This window comes from Mobula hypostoma, chromosome 10, assembly GCF_963921235.1.
Source record: "Mobula hypostoma chromosome 10, sMobHyp1.1, whole genome shotgun sequence".
In the NCBI taxonomy this organism is placed as follows: Eukaryota; Metazoa; Chordata; class Chondrichthyes; order Myliobatiformes; family Myliobatidae; genus Mobula; species Mobula hypostoma.
This window is the reverse complement of record NC_086106.1, coordinates 15,705,182-15,727,166: the sequence shown is the minus strand read 5'-3', so window position 1 is coordinate 15,727,166 and position 21,985 is coordinate 15,705,182. Positions and strand designations below refer to the sequence as shown.

The 21,985-nt window shown below is 41.2% G+C and overlaps 1 protein-coding gene across 8 annotated transcripts in view; it reads right to left on the bottom strand.

Annotated features, from left to right (window-relative positions):
- LOC134352669 (ryanodine receptor 1-like) overlaps window positions 1-21,985 on the bottom strand; it is a 581,514-nt gene that overhangs the window by 403,166 nt on the left and 156,363 nt on the right. For all 8 annotated transcript variants that reach the window (XM_063060038.1, XM_063060039.1, XM_063060041.1 and 5 more), the window contains 7 exons: window positions 21,314-21,461; window positions 14,896-15,101; window positions 12,464-12,638; window positions 7,991-8,199; window positions 5,990-6,351; window positions 3,331-3,457; window positions 190-350 (listed from right to left, as the gene is read on the bottom strand). In XM_063060038.1, the coding sequence (XP_062916108.1) occupies window positions 190-350; window positions 3,331-3,457; window positions 5,990-6,351; window positions 7,991-8,199; window positions 12,464-12,638; window positions 14,896-15,101; window positions 21,314-21,461 (1,388 nt within the window). The remainder of the gene's footprint in view (window positions 1-189; window positions 351-3,330; window positions 3,458-5,989; window positions 6,352-7,990; window positions 8,200-12,463; window positions 12,639-14,895; window positions 15,102-21,313; window positions 21,462-21,985) is intronic.

Sequence of the window (21,985 nt, the reverse complement as noted above, 5' to 3'; positions counted from 1 at the left end):
ACAGTAACAACAAAGAAAACAATTCCAAGATAAATTGTAAAATATTTGAGCATATTAGTAAAACAAAATGACGATTTGAATTCAGAAATGATGTGCAGATAATCATAGGTATTTACAAAAATGGAACAGCAAAGGTTTTGGTATTTATAGTAAGCGGATTTAAATTCTCAACTGCATTAGCTCTGATACCTGTCATGGACTTTTCCTTGGTCATCTCCCACTGAAACAGTGACTGCGCGAACTTTGGATAAGTCGAAGCTGCCATCATACTGATGAAAATCTGGGGTCACCCAGCCAACCCACACACCACTTGGTTCCTGCCCAGCAAATATCCTCACGGAATAGTAATACTGTCAAAATAAAACACCAGAATAGAAACCTTAAGTACCACATTACTAGGATTTTTCAGGGTTTTTGTATTATCATAAGATCACAAGACAAAGGAGCAGAAGTAGGCCATTCGGCCCATCAAGTCTGCTCCGCAGCTCCCCCATGAGCTAACTATTCACCCATCTAGTTCCAATTTCCGGCTTTTTCCCCATATCCCTTGATACCCTGACTAATTAGATACCTGTCAATCTCCTCCTTAAACACCCTCAATGATCGGGCCTCCACAGCCATATGTGGCAACCAATTCCACAAATCCACGACCCTCTGGATAAAAAAATTTCTCCTCATCTCTGTTTTAACTGGGTACCCTCTAATTCTAAGACTATGGCCTCTTGTCCTGGACTCACCCACCAAGGGAAACAACCTTTCCACATCTACTCTGTCCAACCCTTTCAACATTCGAAACATTTCTATGAGATCCCCCTCTCATTCTTCTATACTCTAATGAATACAATCTAAGAGCCGACAGACGCTCCTCATATGTTAGCCCCTGCATTCCAGGAATCATCCTCGTATTATTGGGAACGAGATGTTGGAGTGAACTAAATGCTGTCCTGACCTGGCAACAGATGGTCCATTCTCATGTCTCACTATAAAGTCATAACATTGAATTTAATAAATCACACAATTTGTAGCTTCTTATTGTTTTGCTAATGTCCTCCACAGAGAAGAGCCTTTAACTTTATTCTGTATGTGACCACTCCTTAATCCTCTGCAGTTAAAAGCAACTCATCACCATCTTCACAGGGCCTGTAATTCTGACCTTTTAAACAAATTCTTAAGATAGATTTAATTCTTAAGGTTGAAAGTTACTTATGTTCTTTACCAGGTGATTCAGCTGATTTTAATTCTGTAACAAGAGCTCATTAATATAAGACTATCATAAATAACATGGCAGGAAATTGGAAGGAATTCCCTGATGCAGAATAAAGTTGGGAACTGTGGAAGTAGGTTACAGAAAAAAAGAGAAAAGTATCATAGAGCAACCCTGCAGAAGAATTTGTTAGAGGTATACAGCAAAGAAATATGCCCTTCAGCCCATCACACCCATGCTGATCATTACGTACTTTGCTCTACCAGTCCTATTTATCAAAACTTGATCATGACCTTTTGTAGCTTGATTTAAAAATCACTTATCTAATTTGAAGTTATCTGCTAGCAACAATGTCTCAGGAAGTGCATTTCAGATTCCATCTACCCCTCTAGGTAGTAAAGTTCTTCGGCAGAACCTCTCTAAATCTTTCACTCACCCAAAATCCAGATCTTCTAGTTTTAGATTGGTACTTTATTGATCCCAAAGGAAATTACAGTGTCACGGTAGCATTAAAATAAAAAAGTATGTTACCTCAAACAGTCTAACAGGAGAAAGTCATCACTTCCCTGGCTATAGCTTGAGTCATTATAGATCCTAATGGCTGAGGGTAAGAATGACCCTATATTCGCACTCTTTGAAGCAGCACAGTTGTCTTAGTCTATAACTAAAAGTGCTTCTCTGTTCAGCCAAGGTTGCATGCAGAGGGTGAGAAAAGTTGTCCAGAATTGCCAGGATTTTCCGTGGGGTCCTCTGTTTTACCACAGCCTGCAGTGTGTCCAGTTTGACTCCGATAAGAGAGCCGGTCTTCCTAATCACTTTATTGAGCCTGTTGACATCACTTGTGTTGATACCATTGCCTCAGCACACTGCCAATGATCGTACAGGCAACAACAGACTGGTAGAACATGTGAAGAAGAGGCCTGCATACTCCAAATGACCTCAGTCTCCTCAGGAAGTAAAGGTGACTCTGGCCTTCTTGTACACAGGCTCTATGTTGGTGATCACTCAAGTCTGTCATCCAGGTAAACCCCCAGGTACTTGTAGGTCCTCCCCACATCCACGTTCTCACTATCAGTAGTAACGGACAGCAATGCAGGCTTAGTCTTCCTAAAGTCCATCACCATCTACTTTGTCTAACTGCTGTTGAGCTGCAGATGGTTCAGTTTGCACCATTTGACAAAGTCCTCCAACACGGCCCTGTATTCATTCTCCTATCTTGCCTTTATACACCCAATTAATGCTGAGTCATCAGAGAATTTCTGCAGACATGACTCAGTGTTGCATCTAAAGACTGAGGTATACAGGGTGAACACGAAGACAGCCAGTAAAGTCCCCCGTGAGGCCCCCGGGCTGCTTATAGCCATGTCTGACACACAGCTCTGAGGCTGCACAAATTATGGTCTGCCAGCCAGGTAGATTTTTAGATGTATGTACCTCTAATTTTCCTCCACTCTAAAGAGAAAAAACATAACCTATCTATTCTCTCTTCACAATCAAAATACTCCTTCCAAGGCATCATCTTGGTCAATCACCCCTGCACCCTTCCCAGTGCAGTCAGATCCTTTCTATGTTTTGACCAGATCTCCAACTGTGGCTTAACCAATGCTTTATAAAGTTGTCCACTGTAAACCCTCTGCTCTTCCATGTCCCAGCTAATGACAGCATATACATCTCATATATCTTCTTCACCATCTTATCTATCTGTGTTGTAATCTTCACACCGAAGTTTCTCCAGAGTCTCCAGGGACCTAAGATTCACTATGTCCTACAACTGCAACACTCCAGGAAACTTTGAAGCATGTTGAGCTGAATGGTACATTATTGTACAATAAACATCTATACTGTTAGGTAAAGCATTAGAGCAGGTAGTTATGAACATGCAGTAAAATTTGAAATACGGGCCAAATGATGGACATTTCTTTTTATTGGATTTCAAAGTGTGATTTTGTGCTTTTAGAAATGTAATTAATGTAGACAGTTCAGTGATATTCATAAATAAATCATCAATTACTCTCATGAATAACACTGTAAATACTTTGTAACTTGAAAAGAACAGTCCCAGCTAACAGCTTAAGACAGCAAATATTATTTCTTAACATTCATTTAGATTCCAGTTAGTTATTTACCGTAGTTGTGTTCATAATAATTTCTGGGTCATCCCTGTCATCTGGCACCACATCTTCTATCAAGCGAGGGACAGTTGGTATAACTGGTGGAGGAGCAATGAAGGCAGGCTTTTTTTTGAACAAGAACCTGAAAAACAGATATTTAAGTAAATGAGTCATACATAAAAACAGTAAGTGCTGGGACTGCTCAAAATATCAGGCAACTTCTGGAGAGAAAGAGTTAATATTTTAGGACTTTCATCAGAACTGGAAATGGGTAAAGATGTGGTAAACAGGATTTATAATGTAAGGAAAGGTTGAACAGATTCTTGTGTGTAATAGCTAGTAACGAAAGAACCAAGGAAAGATCTTGCAATATAGAAAGAATTAGGTAAGGAGGGAAGCTGCAAAATTAGATACAAGGATTGATTTTACATGATGGTACACTGACAGAAGGTGGCCCAGCGATTCTTGGTAAACCTAACAATCTGTCAGCAACAAGGTAAATCAGTTCAGTGAGTTGGAGTCATTTCTTGTGCGAGGGAAGATGATTGTGTCTGTGAAGGTCAATCGTCACAGGCGACACCGTAAAGATTCCTTAGCAAAGTGTCTTTAGTCCAACCATCTTCATCAACGACCTTACTTCTCTCAGAAGGTTAGAAGTAGGGATGTTTGCTGATGATTACATATTATTCATTTCCATTCACATGAACGTAGACAACATTCCGATATGGTCTGGTATGTAGCAAGTAAAATATTGCACCATTCAATGTAAAGATGAGTGGTTAAACTCCCACGTTTCAGAGATGACTAACAGCCATTTCCAACAAGTAAACGGTTACCCACTCACCTTTGACTTTAAGTGACCTTATCATTACACCATCAAAATTTCAAGATCACCCTTAACAAGAAAAACAACTGACGTAGCCACAGAAGGAAAGCAGGCCACAAGCTGGGTCATCTGCAGAAAGTGACTCTTCTGATAGTCCAAACTTTTTCACTATTTCCAAAACACAACTTGGAGTGCTGTGGTATACGCTCCACTTGGTTTGATGACTGCAGCTTGGCACTTTTCAGGGATAAGTAACCTCTTGATTCATACATGCACCACTAATTTTTCACGCCTTCCACTACTGACACAATGTAGCTCCAGAGGTGCAATCTCACTCAGTGAGTATATGTCCATGGTTTTCTACTGCTGTACCCTATCCACTTCACAGTTCAACATATTGTGCATTCAGAGATGCTCTTCTGCACAGCGCTCTTGGAACATGTGGCTATTTGAGTTACTGCCACTTTCCAGTCAGCTTGAGCCAGTCTGGCCATCCTCCTCTGGCCTCTCTCATTAACAAGGTGTATTCACTCACTGAACTGCTGCTCACCAGACATTTTTTCTGTTTCTCGCACCATTCTCTGTAAATTCTAGAGACTGTTGTGCGTGAAAATCCCAGAATATCAGTAGTTTCTGGGATACTCAAACCACCCTGTCTGGCACCAACAATCATTCCCCAGTCAAATTCACTTGGATCACACTTCTACACCATTCTGATGATTGGTCCGAGCAACAACTGAATCCTCGACCATGCCTGCGTACTTTTACGCATTGAGTTGCTGTCACGTGAATAGCTGATTAGATATTTGCATTAACAAGCAGGTTTACAGATGTATCATAAAATGGCCACAGAGTGATCATAATGAACTGTAGTTCCTGGGCAACTTCAGCAGCATCTCCCATGTCTGTAGGAAATACCATTAAGAATGCCAGAGGCAACAATTGCATTTGGGAACAGCACCAACACCTACAACATCCTAACTTGGAAATATATTGTTGTTTCTTCACTAAAGGTTCCTTAAGGTTGTTATAACCAGGAGTGGAAATGGGGACAAGCTCCACTACCTATTAAATACTTCCGATGGCGTGCGCCTCAAATAGCCTCTGATGACCAAGTCCAGCTCCTGGCCTTCATGTGTGGTTTAGCTTCTAAGTCCGGTGGAACTGTTTCTATTAATGAGAAGGGGAAAAGGCAGGTTACTGTTGCCTTAAAACCAGTCGCTTTGGGCAGATGGGGCTCATTAGCCATGGTTGGTAGCTCATGTAGGAGAAGGAAAACTGATCTCAAACCTCCGCTGTCTTGCGGCTATACCCACTCATGGGGAAGGCTTTGGGAGTAAACCCTGAGGGCAAAGTCCGGAGCTGGAGTCCCTAGGGCAGTCCTGCATTGAGTTCAATGCTGACTGGCAACTCCTGCGACACTGCTGGTGCCAAACTGTATTAGTCTCTGCCGTTCCTTTGGGTTTATCAGATGTATGGACGGGGGAGCTTGCTCTCCATATCATACTGCACAGGCTTGCATATCTAGACAGCCAGGATGCAATACCATGGTCAAATCTGGAGGCCTCAATTATGAAAAAAAGATCTAAACCAGCTGCATTATGAGAAGTGGAAGCAAAGTTATCAATGACTGAGCTGTGCCACACAGATACAAAAGGTCAATCGTTTTCTCTGTTGTGAGGCTTCAATGATTCCAGTGAACTATTACTGATCCAAAGATAAAGCAAAGTCCCTCCTTTGGTAATAGAAACTAACACCATAAAAAGAAATACCGTTGACAACTATAATTGGACTTCGTTCATCTCAGCAATCCCTGTGTTCTCTTCAAATAACTTCAAAAACACTAACCTAGTTTTGGATTTACTTTTTTCAGAGGAGGAATCTTTTTCATTCTCTGCTTTGGCCTGTTCCTTAGGTGCCTCCTTAAAGTTCTCCTTCTCATTGGCAGGTGTTTCAGTTTGAGTTCGGCTGGCGGATTTTTTAAGGACTTCAAACTCTGAATCCATATCAATATCTTCAACTTCTTCTTCTAGGATTGTCATTCTGGTCAATGGTGTAGTGCCAGGGGTGCATTTGAAAGTGTCATGGAACTCAACAGGCATGCTGAGCCGGAAGAACAGCATGTCAGTATTGCTGTTCTGCGATCCAAAGGTTTTATGAGAAGCTTTCAAGCAAGGAGGACTGTCAACTGTTCCATCAATTCTAGTAATCTGCATGAAGACAGAGAAAAATGTAGTGTGTAAATAATTTTATAAATAGTACTGTACAACTCAAAACAATACTGCTATCTAAATTTTCCCCAAACTTAATTCAAAATAAGTGCTGAGGATTATTTTCCACATGAAATAATGGCTTCATAAAAATTATTTTGCCAGTAATTATTGTCACAGAAAATTTAGCTTTAAGTATTCACTGACTACTCAGAACTATCATCGAATTTCATCACATGAATATATGTAGAGTAATAAAGGTAAATATATTTTCTCAGACTCTGTGGAAAAATACCTAACCAAAATGCTGTTCTCAACCAAACCTAACCAAATGGCAGAAAGTGACGAGACAGCAAGTAGAACATATTCAGTCCAAAAGGACAATGTTTGTGGATGACTAACAGGCTTGTTCCTGTGGCCTCACGATCTTTCATAGTTCTTTACCTCATCTTTCATCTATCAATTCTATCTATTCCAAAACAAAAACATGAAATGCAGAATGCACTCAGGAAGTCAACATCACTGGTGGGGAGAGAACAGAATCAAAAAGCTAAGTGAAGAAACATGTACTTGAAGTGGAAAAGTGAGAAAACAAACACATTAATTTGTAGAGATAAGAAGAAATGTCTGCAAAAGAATTTATGGCAAAGCTATCAAAGTCACAATGATTTTAAATATCATCAGTCAGAGGCTACTGATGTGTAATTTCTCAAAGCACAGAAACACCACCATCAGCCCAATCAAGTCCTCACTGACCATCAATGGACTATCTACATACATCCCAACCAAAACAGCTGAGAACTCATCATGACTTCCTGGAACAGGATCCTAGGCAGCCCCTTCTAACAGCACTCTCCTCTTTACCTTGTTAAATTTACTCTTGAATTAAACAAATTTTCCTTTAACTCTTCCAACTTTCTTGAACTGAAAGGCTTGCAATGGGAACTTGCTCAGTCCCAAGCAATGCTGGTACCTTCATTGGTAATATGGTGTAACTCTTGTTATAGTCCTTATTCAGACTTTCTCCTCGATGAGTATACAACATTAGCTTTCCTGTTATACTGATGACTGTACTGATGCTGCTTCCCGCATGTTTGTGCAACTCAAAATACTTAATAGCTTTGCTGTCAAATTCCATCTTGCTTTTGCTTTCACACAGGTGCACATCTATCTCTTTCTTTCCCTTTCTTGACATCCATCACAGGATATACTGAAGGTGAGTATCAATATTCATTACGAGCCAAGGAAGTAAGCCATTTTGACTTGAGTTCTTCCCATCCTGCTTCCTATAAGGAATCCTGTTTCCTCCCACAGTCCAAAGACGTACTGGTTAGTAGGTTAACTGGTCATTGTTAATTGTCCCATGATTAGGCTAGGATTAAATTGGGGAATTACTGGGCAATACAGCTCAAAGGGCCGGAAGGGCCTATTCCGCACTGTATCTCAATAAATAAATAATATCAACATTTTTTTAAAGCACAAAGCCCACATCTACACAGCATTTCAATTAAATGTTTTGCATAGCTTTACAATGCAATATCAGTTTACTGTTAGAACAGATTTGTTACTTATTAGCGATTGACTACAATGTTTACAGGCTACATCATTTGTACAGAAGTATTTTTTTAATCAAACTTACCTCAACATGGCTATGGTCGGTGGGAACAAGAACAAACTGAGGCAGACTTTTACTGAACCACATCGTGATGTCCCGTTTCATATTTACTGCAAAGGGCTCAAAGCCTTCCTGTAAACCACATATGGTGAAATATCTCAGGCTGCCAACATTTTGGCCCAGGTTAATGCGCCCGACCTGAGAAGGTCCCAGGCTGCACACAGGAATGAACCCTGGAAAATAAACTTAGATGTCAGATTGAGAATCTGAAAGTGAGAAGCCAAAAGTGAGCAAAGTGTTGGAAGACTGGAACTGATAAATTGAGCAGAGTAATGGAACTTAATTCTGATAGGTGTTAGGTGATGCATTTTGGAAGGTCAAATAAGAGTGAAACGAATACAATGAATGGTAGAACCCTACAGAGGATGGAGGAACAGAGGTAGAAGTCCAAAGATTCCTGAATGCTCTCTGGTTAGTGTTCTGCTCTTAAGTTAGTCACAGAATCTCTTAAGATTCTCCTTTACCTTATCTGCCAGGGTTAACTGATGTCTCCTTTAGTCCCTTCAAGTTCCCTTCTTAAGTGAATTGCTACATCTTAGAGAGTCATACAGTAAGGAGCTGGCCTTTTGGTTCACCGGCTGTATTCTAACTAAGATGCCCATCCAAGCTAGTCCTGTTTCACTCATACATCTCACAGATTCTTCAAGGGATGTGCTTCATCCCAACTACCTGCATCTGAAATATTCTTTCTCCTGACTGGAGTTAACTTTGAGACCCAGCAACTTAGCAGCAGAAGAGAGGAGCCAGCAGAGTTTAAAACATATTTTGTAGTTATAAAAGGGAAGTAGGCACTAATGGAGTGACATTTGGAGAGTGGTTCTGTTCAAAGTGCGTGTTTGAGTTTGAAGTGCTAAGTCTTTAGCAAAGAAAGAGAATGGTGATAAGAGTCAAGGTAAGCAAGGGAAAGGTTTCTCAATTTTAATCTTTGTAATTAGAGCATCGGGATGGCAGATTATGCTTGTTCTGCAGGATGTGGGAGATCAGGTAGACTTCCAGTGTCCTGAAGGACTACTCCTGTTGGAAATGTGTCCGGTTGCTGTTTCTAGCTGGAGCTGGAGCTAAAAGCACTTAAGATAATCTGGTTTGCTGACAGCATCATAGTCAAAAGTTTCAGTGAGGTGGCCATATCTAATGTGCAGGTAGTTGGACTAGACAGAGACTGAGAAATAAGGGGATGGTCAACTTGTTGGGATTGTACTATCAGCCTCAAGTAGTTAACAGGAATTAGAGGAACAAATATGCAGGGAGATTGCAGAACATTGCAAGAGTAATAGGGTCGTCATAGTAACTAACTTCTCCAGTATAGACTGAAATTGTCATAGTGCTAAGGAGTTAGATTGAGTGAAATTGGAGTGTTCATGAAACTTTCCTCAGGCAATATGTAGGAAGTCCTACTAGGGAGAGGGCAGAGTTCAACTTACCCTCGGGATATAGGGCAAGACAAGTGACTGAAGTGTCAGTAGCGGAGCACTTTGGGACTAGTGAACATAATTCTGATAGTTTTAATTAAGTTATGGAAAGGGACTGATCTGGTTGACAAATTAAAGCTTTAAATTGGAGTAAGGCAAATTTTGATGGTATTAGGCAGGAACTTGAAAAGGTTAATCTGAGTCGATTGTTTGCAGGTAAAGCAGCAGTTCTCAGCCTTGGGTGTATGGAGTTAATGGTCCACGGACCCCCGGTTATTGGTAGGGATCCATTAGAACAGGTTGGGAACCCTGAGATAAAGGGACGTCTGGCAAAGGGGAACGGCCACAAAGGTACTCTGCAAAATTTGGTATGTCACCAAAGACACTTACAAATTTCTACAGGTGTACATTGAAGAGCATTTCGACTGCTTACAGCTTAGCCTGGTGTAGAGACCCTAAAGGACAGGATCACAAGAGGCTGCAGAGGGTTGTACACTCAGCCAGCTCCATCACTGGCACAACACTTCCCACTATCAAGAACATCTCCAAGAGGCAGTGCCTCAAAAAGGTGGCATCCATCATTAAGGACCCTCACCACCCTGGATATGGCCTCTTCTCATTACAGTGATAGTAATCTGATTCTGATTCTGTGGAACAGAGGGATCGAGAATACAAGAATATGATTCCCTTAAAATGTTGTCACAGCCAGACAGGATGCTGAAGAAGGCAGTTGGCACGCTGGCCTTCATCAGTCAGGGTAATGACTACAGAAGTTGGAATGTTATATTGCAGTTGTACAATGGTGAGACTGCATTTGGACTACTGCGTTCAGTTTTGGTTACCTTGTTGTAGGAAAATTGCCATTAAGTTGAAAAGAGTGCATCGGAGATTTATGAGGATGTTACCAGGACTTGGGGGACTGAGTTCTGGAGAGAAGTTGAGCAGGTTGGGGCATCTTTTCATTGTACTATAAGAGAATGAGGAATGACCTTACAGAGGAGTGTAAAATGATGAGTGGAATGGGTAGGGTGAATGTCCAAAGTCTTTATCCCAGGTTTAGGAAATCAAGAGCTACAGGAATAGAACTTAAGGTGAGAGGAGAGAGATTTAGTGCATCATTAGGTAGGTACCTTAACAAAAGATTTAATAAAATCTATTCTACAACATCTACTGCCCTCTCATCAATCATCTTTGTCACCTTAAACGTTTATGAGACATGACCTCTCCTGTACAAACATGCCGACTTTTCCTCACAAGTCCATGCATTTTCCAGATCCTATCCATGAGGATCTTATTCAGTAATTTTCCTGCCATTGATGTAAGCCTCACTTGCTTGTAATTTCACAGTTTGTCTCTATTGCCCTTCTTAAACAGAGACTTTTTGGCCATGTCTAAGACCATGCCTGGGACTAAAGACAATGCAAAGATGTCAAATGCATTCCCTTCTGTATAAGATCCAGGAGCAGAATTAGGCTATTTGGTCCATCAAGGTTACTCCACCATTTCATCATGGCTGATCCATTTATCTTCTCAGCCCCAGTCTCCTGCCTTCTCCCATTATCCCTTCATGTCCTGACCAATCAAGAATGTATCAACCTCTGCCTTAAATATACATAAAGACCCCACCTCCACAGCTGCCTATGGGCAAAGAATTCCATGCATTCACCACTCTCTGGCTAAAGAAATTCCTCCTCATCTCCATTTTAAAAGGACAACCTGCTATTCTGAGGCTGTGTCTTCTGGTCCTAGACTCTGCACACCATAGGAAATATCCAATCCACATCCATTCTATCATGCCCTTTCAACATTCGATAGATTTCAATAAGGTCACCCCTCATGATTCTGAATTCTAGTGAATACAGGCTCAGAACCATCAGACACTCTTCATATAATGAGCCGTTCAATCCCGGAAACAGTTTCATGCATCTCCTTTGAACCCTCTCCAGTTTCAGCACATCCTTTCTAAAATAAGGGGCTAAAACTGCTCACAATACTGGAATGAGGCTTACCAGTACTCTATAAAGCCTCAAGAGTACATCCTTGCTTTTATATTTTATTCTTCTTTAAATGAATGTTAACATCACATTTGCCTTTCTCATCACCAACTCATCTGTAAATTAATTTTTATAGAATCCTGCACAAGGACTCCCAAGTCCCTTTGCACCTCAGATTTTTGAATTTTCTCTCCATTTAGAAAATAGTCTACTCTTTTATTTCTTCCACCAAAGTGCATGACCATATACTTCCCTACACTGTATTCCACCTTCCACTTCCTTGCCCATTGTCATAATCTGTCCTTCTGTAGCCTCTTTACTTCCTCAAAACTACCTATTCCTCCACATATCTTCGTATCTTCTGCAAACTTTGCAACAAAGCCATCAATTCCATTATCCAGATCACTGACATAGAACATAAAAAGCAGTCCCAACACAGAACCCTGTGGATCACCAGTAGTTACCGGCAGCCAACCAGAAAAGGCCCCCTTTATTCTCACTCTTTGCCTCCTGCCAATCAACCACTGCTTCATCCTGTAATACCATGGTCTCTTAACTTGTTAAGCAGCCTCGTGTGGCACCTTGTCAAAGGCCTTCTAAAAATCCAAGCAGACAGCATCAACCGATTCTCCTTTGCCTATCCCATGCATTTAGAACAAGAATGATTTTTAATTTACTAACTGTAACATAATACTATCAAATCTTTGGAAGTGTCAGCCAGTTATGTTCTTGGCATATTATGATAATTGTGCACTTGTGTTGCAATATTTTGAAAGCTAAATATTATTTTCCACCATTAAACCATCCTACTGGAATGTCTTTTTCCAATTAACTCTATCATGAAACGGACATCAAATTACACTTCCAGCTTCATTGACAAGGATCCTCAGAGGATTACTACTTGCAGACAATGATGTTTTCTGAGGTGACAGATTATTATTCTGTGACAGCTTTGATATTACTGGAATAATTCTCTGAAAAACTGAAATAATAAATGCTCTCATACATCTTTCAAAATCCCTACGATAACTTACCATCACCAACATCAAAGTCCTTGAAAGCCAGCTCAGAACCAGAATCTCTGATGAGCATCTCTCCATTAAGCGTGAACATGATGTGCATTTCATTTAGGTCAATCATACAACCAACTACATCACCAGGTTGCCACGTACGTCCAAATGGCTCACTTCCTATATGCCAGCGCTGACCCTAAGGTAATAAAAAAAGAGATACACTTAGGAATTTGCAGCCAACATGAAACTCATTGGTGCGGAAGAAAAATTCGAATATAGGGTTAAAAGAGCTGTCTGTTGCTAAAGCTTTGTGATCTTGTGGACATTCTGTGTTTTCTAATTAAGTTGCAAATCTACATAACGAAGATCATTGTGCCAGGCACCGATACTACTCCTTACAGAGATAACACAGCTGCATAACCAAGATAAGTGTAGACAAAGATGCCACAAACCCTGAGAAGAGACTGTCAACTCTTTGACATCTAAGAGGGGTAATGGTTTTACTCATCTGTCTGTCACTGGAAATAAACACAAACTGATTTCCTTGTAACTCAGAACTCCACACATGTGGACTCCATGATATCATGTTAAAATCAAAGATTCGCTGTTTGAAGTCTGGTATCAAGCTTTATTTTAAAATTCCCTGACAATTGATTAAGTGGTCTTAGGAAATAAGAAAATAGGTAAACATAGCCTCAAAATTAGCAAAACTTGAAGCAAAACAGTTTTTTGTGTTCCGCAATTTTAAAAAGGTATTATAGCATTTACAGTACTGAAACCACTCAATCAGCAATACAAACATATGAATTTATACACCATGTAAAAGCTTCCTCTCAAGCCTTTTTTGACGAAGCCTATCAGCATATGCATCTAGTCCCTCCTCCTTCACTTTATTCAGCTCCTTCTTAAATCCTTGTCAAAACGAGTTCTAAATTTCAAACACAAACTATGTACAGAAACTTCTCAGGTACTTCCTGTGGGATGGTGGAAGGATAGAAGCAATGGAGAACCCAACAGGATATCACCTAAGGAAATGACTTTAAGAAGAATCCAATTCCAACCTCTGAACTGTAACCTGGTCGGGAAGGTTCCTTTAACTCACTCCAATTATTGAAGTATTTAAAGAGCCCATGATGCCTGTTTCTGTTTCACAGCTCATCAAAACCCTACTTCTACAAAAACAGCCGAAAGACCGGGCTGCATGTCGTTGGCCACCACTGAATAGTTCTAGATTATGTGTGCAAAATGCATGGCCCCTCAGAGGATATTGGAATGAGAAGCACCGGCTTTCCCGTCAGTGTGACAAATCGCAAACTTTGCTTTATGATTTGCTTTGCATTGAAATTGGGTGATGAAGCACGAAGAATCGTGATGTACATGATCCATTTGTTGCTATCTTCTTTTCATCTCAAAGCTTCCAACACTATAGTCAGGTCAACCTTTCTTGACAGGCATTCTGGTATTATTTTATTAACACTTCTTCCCAGCTTCCCTGGTGCTTCCAAATCATTTCTATTTACAGAGCATCTTAATTAAATCTTTAACATATGCCTTTTTCTTTCAATTTCTATTCCTCTGCAAAATTTTCCAGTGCTTTTGTCTTCTGCTTTTTTATACATGGGGTTTTATAACTTGTGTCACTATATTTACTCTGAGAACACCCTGCCCCTCTTTGAGATACACATTTTCCAAGGAGTAGATGCCTGCACCTTTCCTACCTTGGAGCTAACTCATACCTAAATATACTGATGTTCATTTACCAGTTACCTGCTTCAAAATTTATTACCTCTCTGTAGTTTATCTTTCAGCAGTCAAACTAATTTTTTTTTTACTATCAGTTACAATGTTGCACATAAAAGTGATTGAAACTATTTAAGAGCAATTAAACAATAGTGAGTTTTGCCTCTTTTCATTATATGTGGATGTCATTACTAATTATAAAACATTAGAGTTCATGTATAGGCTGGATATGTCAGGGGTGATATGAAAGGGAAAAGGGAGAGGGTGAGATCAGACAGGGTTTGTACATGATCATGGTCCAGTAATTCTCGCTGGTGAACGCTATGCTTGAATTCTTACCACCTGAGCTTACTGTAATGCTTTATCTTCACTCACTGTCTGTACAAAGGAACATGAAGATTATTTGCAAACAACAGGAATTCTGCAGATGCTGGAAATTCAAGCAACACACATCAAAGTTGCTGGTGAACGCAGCAGGCCAAGCAGCATCTGTAGGAAGAGGTGCAGTCGACGTTTCAGGCCGAGACCCTTTGTTAGTCCGGACGAAGGGTCTTGGCCTGAAACGTCGACTGCACCTCTTCCTACAGATGCTGCTTGGCCTGCTGCGTTCACCAGCAACTTTGATGTGTGTTGCATGAAGATTATTTGTTTGTTTCTGGAGCTGTGCAATAGCAATTGAATTGTTAATTGCAAGAGAAAAAGATGCAACAAACCTTAAATCCACTAAACACAAAGGCAAGGTCATCAGCACCCAATGGTATATCAGGCCTGCAGTCAGGTCGTGCCCATCCTACTCTCATCTCTCCGACGGTTACAGCTTCAAACTCAAAGTACCACTTTCCACTCTTCACCGCATACGACTTCTCAGCCCGAAACAGCCGCACCTTTTCAGTGCGGCCTTTACTTGTAGTATGGGCAGCTGGCAAAAGAAAAGAATATGAATAATTAAAACTGAACGTTAAGTATCATGACATACAGAAATGGTAATTATTTAAATCTCCCATCCTCAACCTGCAAGGTCATCTACAAATCCCCTCTGTTCCCAAATTGTCCTTCAAGCACACTGCATTCACTATTAACCCTCTGCATATTGGTGGGAAGTGGTGGTGTTTATTTAGATTTTCCTCATGTAAGCCGATATCGATACATATTATCTTGGGCCATACGCATCAGAGTCTCGGGGATTTTGCATAAGACAGATACAGATGCTCAGCAATGCTATTTGAACATACACAACACTACGTCCTTCAAACAGGCCACGAGGAGATGCTTACCAAAAAAAGTCATGCAGATCTTCTTACTCAACTCACATTGAAATATGTGACCTTGCCTTACATCAAGAATACATCAGAAATGACAGTTCGACTGCTTGAACTTCAGGGTATCATAATCGCTCACAAATCAACAGCAACTTTAAGGAAACTTGTCTCATGAACCAAGGCATCAGTACAAACAACTGACAAAAGCAATGTGGTGTTCAGGATCACCTCTGGGGACTGCAACAAGAACTGCGCTGGCCAGACAGGACATAAGCTCTCAACTTGTTTACAGGAACACAAACTGGCAGTACAGAGACATGATCTACTGTCTCTGATCTCAGTACACAAAGACCGAGAAGGTCACCACTGTAACTGGGACACCACAGAGGTTCTGGCGCAAGCAAACATGAAACAGGCACGAGAATCTTTAGTAGTGTGGTTCTCTTCTGATAACTCTGTAAACAGACATGTACAAATAGATGCCATCTACAAAGTCCTAAGAGCCACAAAAACACGAGCCAATAGATTGCAAAGGTCAAGTGAGAGGGTGGCCAATCAGGATCAAGGTAAGTGAACTGATGGGCTATATAAATGTGAGCGCTCCCAGTGAGAAACACCTACAACTGCGCACTGATGGTGTCACTTCGATTGATAATGAAACGCCTGCAAGCTAATTGCCAAGCTCGGCAAACATCACAATATCAAAGGCCATGAATATAGACATAATTCAGGGCCCAATACCGATAATTAATGTAGCCCACATTAATGCTAAGTATTGGGCCCTGAATTACGTCTATCTACATTCACTATCTACAGTGCAACCTACCAACCAGAAAATTAACCACCCTTTTTCCTACCTGGCAATATCTACACAGATAATACCTTCATCTACCACAAACCTGTCAGCTCTTAACTTTATGTAACAAGCTTTGTGGAATAAATTCTTAAATATGTTTTCACCAAGAAAATGTGTCCAACACAAATCCTTCCATAAACCATTTTGACACTGTCTAAGCGAATCGTGATCCACTAAGTAATGTTGTTATATCTTTCATAATGGATTCCAGTAGCTTGCCAACTGACATCTGGTTAATTGGTTTATCATTCCTTTTTGCCTCTCCCTCCTTTCCTGACATTGAGTTACAGTTACTACTTTCCCATTTGCTGGAACTGTCCTGCAACTGAGGAATTTCAGTTGATTTTATTTAGTCATTTTTCAGAATCATGCCATCTGTGGTTCATCCAAATAACAGCAGTGTCAGTGGTAAATTTGTGTATAGCATTGGAGTGATACAGTAATGTGCATATAGGGATTAGAACAGGGGTCTAAACACGCAGCCTTGAAGTGTGCCAGTGTTGATGGTCAGCAAAGAGGAGATGTTGTTATGAATCCTCAACGATTGGGGTCTGCTGATGAGGATCCAGTTGCAGAGGAGGTGCAAAGCTTCAAGTCATGAAGATTGATAAGCTTGGTGAGATGACTGTGTTGAACGCTGAGTCGTAGATAACGAATAACAACCTGACATTAGTGTTCCCGTTGTGCAGATGGCTCAGAGCAGACAGAAGAGCAAGAGAAATCATACCTGCTGTGGCAACAGGCAAAAGGAATCAGATCCAGGTAACCTCAGAGGGAGAAGTTGATTCATACCAAAACTAACTGTGGCAAATTCACTGAGGTGCTGACAAATCTTTGAACGTAGCTTAGTCCACCGACTCAAAGCAATCCCAAGCTCACACCTCCACCTCTTCACAGCCCTCTTCACTGGCGCTGTGCTGTTGAGTCTTGGTCTGTACATAGGCAGAAGACGCACAACCGTGTCGTCTGATTTACCAAAGTGCAGGGAAAGAACGGCGTGGAAGGTGTACTTGATGAAGCAGTGGTTGAACGTGTTGCGCCCTCTCATGCTGCAGGTGACGTGTTGATAGTAGATAAGCAAAGACTTTTTCAAACTGGCCGATTAAAGTCTCCTGCCACGAGATGATGGGGTATGCGACTTTGTTCTTGTTGATTACGACATTTAGTACCTCAAGCGCTGGTTGGATGTCTATCTGAGGTGATACATAGACTACAGTCAAGAAGACAGAGGAGAAAGGTTGGCATTTTAGTGCCAGATGTTCAAGGTCAGGGGCAAGACCTCCACATCTATGCACCACAATGTTTTATCACAAAGCAGATCCTGTTGTCTTTTTTTCCTGGCACTTAAGAAGGAATTCGGGAGGTTAAAAGAAGGCATATGGATGCTCTAGCAGATAATGTGAAGGATAATCTAAGGGTTTCTGCAGATATATTAACAACAAAAGGATAGCAAGAGACAAAATTGGTTCCCTGGAAGATCAGAGTGGAAATCTATATGTGGATCCAAAAGAAATGGGGGAGATCTTAAACAGACTTTTTTGCAACTATATTTACACGGAAGATGGACACAAGAGCCTATAGATGTGAGGCAATGTAGCAGCAAGGTCACGGACCATATACAGATTACAGGGGAGTTGTTTCTTTCTATCTTGAGGCATATTAGGGTGTATAAATCCCCAGGGCCTGACCATGTGCTCCTTCCAACCCAGTGAGGCTAGTGCAGAAATTGCAGGGGCCCCTAGCAAAGATACTTAAGACATCTTTAGCCACGGGTGAGCTGCTAGAGGATTGGAGGATAGCTGATGTTATTCTGAATTCAAGAAAGGCTCTGGGAATAAGCCAGGAAATTATAGGCTGGTGAGCCTGACAACAGCAGTGGGAAAGTTATTGGAAGGTATTCTAAGGGAATGGACATACAAGAGGCTGATTAGTGATAGTCAACATGGCTTTGTGCATGGTAAGTTGTGTCTAACCAGAGCTTTTCGAGGAAGTTACCAGGAAAATTGGGGAAGGTGAGGCAGCAGATGTTGTCTACATGGACTTTAGCAAGGCCCTTGATAAATTCACACATGGGAGGTTGTTCAAGAAGATTCAGTTGCTTGACATTCAAGGTGAGGTAGTAAATTAGATAAGATATCGGCTTTGTGGAAGAAGCTAGAGAGTGGTTGCAGGTGGTTGCCTCTCTGACTGGAGGCCAGTGACTAGTGGTGTGCCACAGGGATCAGTGCTGTGTCCATTGTTGTTTTTCATCGATATCAAAGATCTGGATGATACTGTGGTAAACTGGTCAGCAAATTTATGGCTGACACCAAGACCGGTAGAGGACAGTGAGTTAGACTATCAAAGCTTGCATTGGGATCTGGACCAACTGGTGAAATAGGCTGAAAAATGGCATGTAACATGCTGTAAGGTTTTACTGCTAATCTAATGGTTTCTCTGTAGCAGCAGTGTTTGGGTTATGACTAGAGATAACAGGGCCAAGTGGTTACGGCGTTCGTCTAGTGATCTGAAGGTCGCTAGTTCGAGCCTCAGTTGTGGCAGCGTGTTTGTGTCCTTGAGCAAGGCACTTAACCACACATTGCTCTAGTGTCTGTGCGAGGAGTGGCACCCCACACAGACTTCCAATCTGCGCCTTGTAAGGCATGAAAATGCCCAACGCAGGCCTCTCATAGTCTGAGCCGATGTTCCTTCCCCCCCTCCCTCCCTAAAAGGGGCGTTGGAATGTGTGCCATCCAATGAGAGGCATGTTATTTCTTTCTTGTGGGTCTGAGAGAAGGTATTTGTGGTCTTTTGTTCGGCGGAAGATGAAGAGAGAAGATGCCAGGACGGGGAGGTCGTAGTCTACAGGATGGAGTAGACTAGGAATGAGGTCGGGAGTCGACGCCGGGGGTAAAATCAATGGAGAATGACCAGACGGGAAAACCGTGAGCTCCAACGTCGCACATTGGACTGTTTCGTGAGAATGGGCCCTCCTTCTTTTTTGTTTCTTTACTAACCCTATAGTCAAAGTAAGAATTATAAAGTACAATCATTTAACTGCATATTGTGTACTGTTTGTTATTTCGTGGTACTGATTTGTAACAGGGGAACACATTGTGCAGCATCCACCCAAACAAGATTTCTCAAGTTTGGCCGGGCTGGAGGCTGTCTTCCCCTAGATTAAGCCACTAGCTGAATCTGAGAGTTACAGGTAGATCAGGCCAGGTCATACACAGTAGTGGTAGGGTACTGAGGAATATGGTAGAACAGAGGGAGCTGGGAATACAGATATGTAATTCATTGAAAGTGGTGTCACAAGTAGATAGGGCCATAAAGAAAGCTTTTAGCATATTGGCCTTCATAAATCAACGTATTAAGTACAGGAGTTGGGATGTTATGTTGAAATTGTAGAAGACGTTGGTGAGGCCTAATTTGGAGTACTGTGTCCAGTTTTGGTCACCTACATACAAGAAAGATGAAAATAAGATTGGAAGAGTACAGAGAAAATTTACAAGGATATTGTCGAGTCTTGAGAACCTGAGGCTTTTTCCATTGAGGTTGGGTGAGACTAGGACTGGAGGTCTTGGGTTAAGGGTGAAAGGTGAAATGCTTAGAGGGGAACATGAGAGAGAACTTCTTCACTGAGAGAGCGTGAAACTAGCTGCCAGTGGAAGTACTGGATACGTGTGATGGGCTGAAGGGCCTATTACAGTGCTATAGTGTTCTCAGACTCTATGCCTCTCCCACCTAGTCCATGTGGTGGATCGAAAAAAACCTCATGTGGGAGTATGATGGCAGGAGAGTTGCAGGTGAGCTATGCTTCTGTGAAACAACCTTCACAGGAGCCCCTCATGTACTGTACCTCAGACAAAGCAATCTTGCTCTTAGGTCCTCTGTCTTGATCTCCGGTGATTGAAAAGGATACTGGGAAGGGACGTGTGTGGTTTCAAGCACCCACACTTCAGGCTCATCTGGTGGCTACATATTCTTCCAGGTGTCAAGCTCGTTTTTGGGTGGTTTGTCCTAGCTAGCCTGTCAGGGCTTAAGTTTGTGGGATCATTAATTAATTTAAATGGCTTAAAAGTCCTTCTCCAGCACCATCCCAACTATTGATTGTCGCTTACTGTATGTCCCTTTAATTTTGTTCCACATCTTCTTGGAGCACTTGGTTTCTCAATGTTAAATTTATAGCATCTTCTCCAGTTAAGATTGATAAATAATTATTAGATGTACCAGTCTTTTCTTTACTCCCACCTCTACCTACCTCTAGAAACATATATTTTTATAGAAACATAGAATTATGAAACAGATAAATAAGATGGAGGCAGGAAGTTATTTCCACTAATAGGTGAGACTAGAACTAGGGGACATAGCCTCAAGATTCGGGGGAGTAGATTTACGATAGAGATGAGGAGGGACTGCTTTTCCCAGAGGGTGGTGACACTATGGAATTCTCTGCCTAATGAAGTAGTGGAATATATTTAAGATAAGGTTGGATAGATTTTTGTATTGTTGGGGAATTAAGGGTTATGGGGAAAAGGCAGGTAGGTGAAGATCAGCCATGATCTTATTGAATGGTGGAGCAGGCTTGATGGGCCAGATAGCGTACTCCTGCTCCTATTTCTTATGTTCTCTGACACACCATCCAGAGTTTCCATTATCTGCTTAACTTACAGTCACATCGTCCTATAGATGATCTAAGAATAGATGTAAATAACTACATAACCTAAGGGATTTTGCTGCCTCCTTGACCAATATATCCAAGTACAGAAACATACAACTCTATCTTAGCATCTCACACACAAACTTCCTCAAGACACAAACAATTTCAACAGATGTAGCTGCTCACAAACTCACGGGTTGCCATCAGCTTCTGCACATTGCAGCTACAACACACAGCCTTCACAGCTATCCTTTTCAATACTTCAATACATTATTTTGTACATTTCTCTTGTCAAATCATTATTTATCCTAGATTGACTATAGTCCTGAAAAACTTTTATGTTTACATACTGTTACTGATTTATGGTTACATACTGGTTTCTTGATCTGGTGGTTCAATGTTGTAGCCATAACCAATCAGTGTTCGGACAGCCTCACACAAACTGTTTCGATTTGTTTTCTTTGTACGTTCATCCAGGAGATTATATGGTACAAGACGGGGATTTCTCTTATTCATTATGTCCTATAAACATAACAAGAAAGTTTCTGAAATTGAAGTCTATGATATCTAAATTTCAAACTGATTTATGCATCAAATAACAAGAGGGGCTCTTAAACACTGCAGTAGCTTAACATGCTTCATGTCCCAACCATAATTTTAATTCCCCTGTGGAATGAGGGTTTTGCTAGCAAGGCTTGCATTAAATAGTCAATTCTAATTACCTTTTAGAAGACCACATTCTTGAGCTACTGGAGACCTTCTAAAGGACTGTTCAGTTATTTAACAAAAATCATTCGAAAGTTATGACTGACCAATCCTTCTTTAGTTTTACGAGAAGTGGTACAGGATGTAAAGTGGTGTAAATGTCGGTCAACATCACCACATCTAACCTTATTACGGCGAGTCACTGATGAGCCACCTGAAAATGGTGTTCTGCAGGGATCAGTGCTGGGACCTTCGTTATTTGTGTCAGGACATCGAACATTATAGGCCCTTTGGCCCACAATATTGTGTTGACCTTTTAACCTATTCCAAGATTAATTTAA